Genomic DNA, 6,826 nt, shown 5'->3' on the forward strand with positions numbered 1-6,826 from the left:
AAGAATCCTTGCATTCCTGGAATAAATCCCACTATAGGTCATGATGTATGATCCTTTTAATGTGTTGTTGGATTCTGTTTGCTAGGATTTTGTTGAGGATTTTTGCATCTGTGTTCATCAGTGATTTTCTTTTCTTACGGTGTCTGTCTGGTTTTGGTATTATGGTGATGCTGGCCTCATAAAATGAGTTTGTGAGCTTTCTTTCCTCTGCAATTTTCGGAACAGTTTCAGAAGGATAGGGATTAGCTCCTCTCTAAGTGTTTAATAGTATTCACCTCTGAAGCTATCCAGTCCTTGACTTTTGTTTGTTAGAAGTTTTTTTTTAATGACAGTTTCAATTTCAGTTCTTTGATTGGTCTGTTCATATTTTCTGTTTTTTTCCTGGTTCAGTCTTGAGAAGCTTTACCTTTCTAAGAATTTTTCCACTTCTTCCAGGTTGTCCGTTTTATTGGCATGTAGTTGGTTGTAGTAACCTCTTAATGATCCTTAGTATTTCTGTGGTGACAGTTGTCACTTCTCATTTTCTTTTCCAACTGTATTGATTTGAGTTTTCTCCTTTTTTTTTTTTTCTTGATGAGTCTGGATAAAAGTTTATCAAATTTGTTTGTCTTTTCAGAGAATCAGCATTTAGTTTCATTGTTCTTTGCTATTATTTTCTTTGTCTCCATTTCATTTATTTCTGCTCTGATCACTATGATTTTTTCCTTCTATTAACTTTAGGTTTTGTTTGTTCTTTCTCTAGTTGTTTTAGTTGTAAGGTTAGGTTGTTTACTTGACATTTTTCTTATTTCTTGAGGTAAAATTGTATTACTATAAACTTCTGTGTTAGAACTGCTTTTGCAGGATCCCACAGGCTTTAGATCATTGTGCTTTCACTTTCATTTGTCTTTAGGCATATTTTATTTCTTTTTTGATTTATTCAGTGACCCATTGTTTAGTAACATATGGCTTAGCTTCCTCCTGTTTGTATTTTTATAATTTTTTTTCTTGTGGTTCACTTCTGATCTCATTGTGCTGTGATCTGTGATTGGATAAATACTTGATATGACTTTATTTTCTTAAGTTTATCAAGGCTCACCTCGCATGGCTCAGCATGTGGTCAGTCCCGGAGAATGTTCTGTGTGCACTTCAGCTTCTGCTTCTGTGTGTTCTGCTGCTTTAGGAGGGAGGTTTTATAAGTATCAGTTAAATGTATCTGGTCTAACGTGTCATTAGCCCTGTGTTTGTTTATTGATTTTCTGTCTGGATGATCTCTCCATTGATGAAAGTGGGGGAGTTAAAGTCCTCCAGTATTACTGTGTTACTGTCAATTTTTTTCCTTTATGGATGTTAGTATTTCCATTATATATTGAGGTGCCCCTGTGTTAGATGCATATATTTAACAATTGTTACATCTTCTTAGATTGATCCCTTTATCATTAAGAAGTATCTTTTTTGTCTATTATAACAGTCTTTGTTTTAAAGTCAATTTTGTCTGATGTGAGTATTGATAATTCCATTTTCTTTTGATTTCCATTTGTGTGGTAAACCTTCTATCCCCTCACTTCCCCTATGTTTGTGTTTCTAGGTCTGAGGTTGGTCTCTTATAGACAGCATATATACTTGTCTTGTTTTTGTATCCACCCTACCAGTCTTTGTCTCTTCACTGGCACACTTAATCTATTTACATTTATGGATAATTATCAATATATATATTTCTATTGCCATTTTCTTAATTATTTTGGGTTTGTTTTTGTAGGCCTTTTTTCTTCCCCCCTCTTTTGTTCTCTTGTGGTTTGATGACCATCTTTATTGTTATGTTTGGGTAGCTTTTTCTTTTCTGTCTTCAGATTTCCGGAAGGTCTTAGAATAGGAAATGACAACGCACTCCAGTATTCTTACCTGGAAAATCCCATGGACAGAGGAGCCTGGCAGGCTACAGTCCATGGGGTTGCAGAGATTCAAATACAGCTGAACAACTGAGCACACATGAAGATTTTTTGGTTCATTTTGTTTTTAATTAATTGAAGGATAATTGCTATACACAATTGTGTTGTTTTCTGTCAAACATCAACAAGAATCAGTCATAGGTACACCCATGTCCCCTCCCTCCCAAACCTCCCCGCCATCTCCCACCCCATCTCACCCTCTAGATTGTTGCAGAGCCCCTGTTTGAGTTCCCTGAGTCATAGAGCAAATTCCCGTTGGCTCTCTATTTTACACATGGTCATGTAAGTTTCCATGTTCGTGTCTCCATACGTCCCACACTCTCCCTCCTCCCCTGCCCGCATGTCCTTAGGTCTGTTCTCTATGTCTGTTTCTCCATTGCTGCCCTGGAAATAAATTCTTCAGTATCATCTTTCTAGATTCTATATATATGTGTTAGTATATGATATTTATATTTCTCTTTCTGGCTTACTTGCACCACAACTTCTTTATCCATTCATCTGTTGATGGGTATCTTGGTTGCTTTCATGTTCTAGCTATTATGAATAGTGCTGTAATGAACTTTGGTGTACATGTGTCCTTTTGCAATTTTGGTTTCCTCAGGGTATATGTTTAGTAGTGGGATTGCTGGGTCATATGTTGGTTTTATTCCTATTTTTTTAAGGAAGTTTTGATATAACAGTACCTATATCTATAAGTTTGGGTTTTTTTTTTTTAAGTTGGTACTGTCTTTCCCGCTTAGAGGAATTCCTGTAACGTTTGTTGCAAAGCTGGTTTGGTGCTTTTGTTTATCATTTTACTTGTCTTAGCTTTTGTTGGCCTGTAAAACTTTTGATTTCTCCACCAACTCTGAATGAGAGCTTTCCTGGGTAGATTATTCTTGGTTATTCCCTATTACCACTTAAAATATATCATGCCACTCCCTTCTACTTGCAGAGTTTCTTCTGAGAATTGAGCCTATAACCTTATGGGAGTTCCTCTTTACTTTTTGTCCTTTTTCCCTTGTTGTTTTAATATTTTATGTTTGTCTTTGATTTTTGTCAATTTCATTACTATGTGTCTCAATGTGTTCTTCCTCAGGTTTATTCTGTCTGGGACTCTATGCTTCCTTGACTTGATTGACTGTCTCCTTTCCCATACTACACAATTTTTTTACTGTAATCTTTTCAAATATTTTTTCAGGCCTTTCCCTTTCTCTTCTTCTAGGACCCCTGCGATTTGAATGTTGGTATGTTGCATATTGTCACAGAGGTCTCTGAGACTGTCGTCATTTATTTCATCCTTTTTTATTCTGCTCATCAGCAGTTATTTTCACCATTCTATCTTTCAACTCACTTATCCATTCTTCTGCCTCAGTTATTCTGCTATTGTTTCCTTCTAGTGTATTTTATATTTCAGTTATTTTATTTATCTCTGTTTGTTCTTTAGTACTTTTGCTTAGTTGCTTCAGTTGTGTTTGACTCTTTGCAACCCCATGGACTGTAGCCCGCCAGGCTCCTCTGTCCATGGAATTCTCCAGGCAAGAATATTGGAGTGGGTTGCCATGTCCTTCTGTGGGAGATCTTCCCGACCCAGGAATCAAACCGAGGTCTCCTGCATTGCAGGCAGATTCTTTACTGGCTGAGCTTTAGTGTAACATTACTTGCATCCTCTCAATTTGCCTCCATTCTTTTCCCCAGATCCCAGGTCATTTTCACTGTCATTATTCTGAATCCTTTTTCTGGAAGGTTGCCTATCTCCACTGCATTTAGATTTTTTTGGAGCGGTTTTATCTTGTTCCTTCATCTGTTTATGATCCTCTCCCTTTTTTGTTTAACTTTCTGTGGTTATGGTTTTTGTTTTAGAGGCTGCAGGATTGTAGTTCTTTTTGCCTCTGCTCTCTGCCCTCTGGTGAATGAGGCTACCTAGGAGGCTGTGCAAGCTTCCTGATGGGAGGGACTGGTGGTGGGTAGAACTGGATCTTGGTATGGTTAGCAGGGGCCATGCTCACTAAAGCTTTAATCTGCTTTTCTGCTGATGGTTGGGGCTGTTGTCCCATGAGAGATGTTGTCCCTCCCTGTTAGCTGTTTGGCCTGAAGCAACCCAGCCTTGGAACCTACAGGGTTCACATTATTTTGGACAAATCATATACACTCAAATTGAGTTTACTTTTGTTTTTTGCATTAATAACATTGTTAAAAAATTAGGTACTACTGAAACAAAGCTGGTTTGGAATATAATCTGTTTTAAAATGACTTGCATATGTTCTTCTATGAAAAATTGTTTTATTTGACAAATTCCAGTTACTTTAATAGTTTCTATAGAAACATGCATTTAGATCTGCAAACAGTAAGCCACAGAATTTGTTCAATAAAATAATTATTAAAAGCTACATTCATTCAACCTAATTGGTAAATTAACATTTTCTTCTTTATTACAGGAAAACAACCAAAGCTTTAAGTAGCATTTTAAGAACATATGTATTTGAAGATAAAGAATTATTCATTTTCTATTTTGGACACCTGCAAATGAAGTGGATCTAGTAACAATAACTGTAATGGACTGTGCCAATTCAATTTATTTTTAATTTTGATGGTTGGGTATTTGGTTTCTCCTAAAATGAGAAAGAGATTTTAAACCTTAAAAATTTTCTAATCAGTTTCAGCTTTGTAGGCAGTTTTCTGCATAAATTGGGAAGTAACACTGGAAAGTAAGAATTTGGTGAGTGAAATGGGAAGACTGTGTATTTATAATTTGAATGCTACTTGCAATTTTTTGTTTTTCACCACTTGTAATAATGGAATGGAAATGTAAGCTGTAAAGATTCACAAATATAAAGTATTTGCTATGATGTATATATGATACATAATTTCTTGTTGCTTTAAAGTTGCTTTTGTTCTGTTTCCCACTGATTTCATACTAGCACTTAAAAGGATCTTTACAATCTCCCTAGAGGATTAGAATAATTCAGGATGTTCAATGAACGGTTCTTAATGACAGGAGGTAGAATATTTTAAGAGGTATTTCTTTTCAAATATATGATTGATCTCTAGGTTTGTGATAATAACAACATTGTCTAAGATTCTTTTATTTCCAAAAGAGGAATAATTGAGGCATTTGCAAATAATTGAGGTGCATTAAATTTCAATTCTGTAATTTCTTATAGCAAGAACATGTATGGATAAAGAATCTGGGGGTTTAAACTTAAAGCTCCTAGAAATTTTATACAATAAATCTGCAATTTTTCATTCTGGATATTACTCTTCTTAAAAAAAAAAAAGTTCCAGCGCAATGTCACAGATACTGAAAATTGCTGATATAAAGGTAAGTGTAAACTCTCCCTGGTTTGAATCTCTCAGATCCCTGGGTCCATTGGCAAGGAATCCAAGGACATCATTTGTCAGAAAGTTTATCTTAAACTGCATGCTGAACTCCTAAAACCATGACCTTTTTCTTCTCATGTCTTTGGGCTTGTTACCCGGATTCAAACTTTAGTCCAAGGTTTCCCATCTTGGTCTTTATTATACTACTTTTCACTGTTTTGTTCCCCAGAAAAAGATTGCTCTTTAAATAGGAAAAAGAGCCTTTACTAGCCATAAATTTATTGGTTTACTTAAAAATGAGTTTAAACCCACGGTCCAATTTTTTTCACTTGTTTTTGCCCTATTATTTCTGTTTATATCATAGGTTCTAGTATTTATATGTGTATGATAAACACACACTGTCACATACATACACCAAAATACATGTAATTTATAGAAGAGCTAGGGTCATCTCAATTAAAATGGTAATAAAAAAGATTTACCATATAATTAACTTGGTTTGTTTTATTATTTACCTATTCTTAGAGGCTATTGACTCTGCTTAAAAAACGTGATAGAACCTATTCCAATTTGGAATCTATAAAGTACCCTTTACTTAGCACTGTTACTGAGGGCAGAACCCTTTTAAAGTCATACTACCATTCCACTTAGAAACTGCCTAGTATCCAAAGGATTTGATGGATTTTCTGAATCTACTGAAATGGACCGGCCAGAAGAATATATTGATTGACTATAATTTGTATTTTTGTAATCATTTATAACCAACATTTTCAAGAAGAGTTTGTATATCAAAAGTCCCCAAGGTTTCAAACTCTTTTGATCCTTTCTTACTGTATATAATCAGAGTGAGACTGCAGAGACTGTTTTATTATCTCTTTGCCTTTGTACATACGTATAGTGTATTTAAATAATCATTGTATATCTCTATTCATATTGTTCTTTGCTTTGTATATAAATTAAAAGAGTTGAGCCAGGTGTTGTTTCATAGTGTTTTCACATACATAACCACGTATTTCACATAAATTACCACACACACACACACACACACACACACACACAATATGACTATGTATTTCAGTATTCACTGCCTACTTCTAGTAGAAGCTATGGAAAATTCTTTAATTTTATTTGGCTTGATTGAGGGTATATAAAGTTCTTTGTTAGACTTTATATTAGTTTATGTTATATAAATTTTTATATTTAAAAAGTAAAATTTTAGTTCAGCCTTTCTTTTTGTCTGAGTTATCCAACAGTTAAAAAAATAGGAAAAATTCACTTTATATTTGCTTCCCAGAGGACCTCTAGTTTCAAAGGAATTTGGACTAGAGAATAACATGGTAACAAATTTCTATATACATTGAATTTTCATTAGCAGTATTTATCAGAATAAAGAAATTATATTAAAAATATTTCATTTATGAGCTTGTACAGCAGAGTATATAAGGTACATAGTCTTAGTTGATCTAGTGATGCTGAGATATTAGTCATTCTAGGGTTGAAACTGTAAAATAGTTAGATATTTTTTGTCCGCTACATATTTTATTATTTCCCTGAAGTTTTATACATATTTTATAATTCTTTGTTCACTTAGGTTAAAA

The 6,826-nt window shown here is 34.4% G+C and overlaps 1 protein-coding gene across 2 annotated transcripts in view; it reads left to right on the plus strand.

Annotated features, from left to right (window-relative positions):
• C21H8orf88 (chromosome 21 C8orf88 homolog) overlaps positions 1-6,131 on the plus strand; it is a 30,905-nt gene extending 24,774 nt beyond the window's left edge. For both annotated transcript variants that reach the window (XM_061122870.1, XM_061122871.1), the window contains one exon: positions 4,346-6,131. In XM_061122870.1, coding sequence (XP_060978853.1) covers positions 4,346-4,369 — 24 coding nt within the window. In that variant the 3' untranslated portion in view covers positions 4,370-6,131. The remainder of the gene's footprint in view (positions 1-4,345) is intronic.
• Positions 6,132-6,826: the final 695 nt, after the last annotated feature.

Source organism: Dama dama, chromosome 21 (genome assembly GCF_033118175.1).
Source record: "Dama dama isolate Ldn47 chromosome 21, ASM3311817v1, whole genome shotgun sequence".
Taxonomy (NCBI): Eukaryota; Metazoa; Chordata; class Mammalia; order Artiodactyla; family Cervidae; genus Dama; species Dama dama.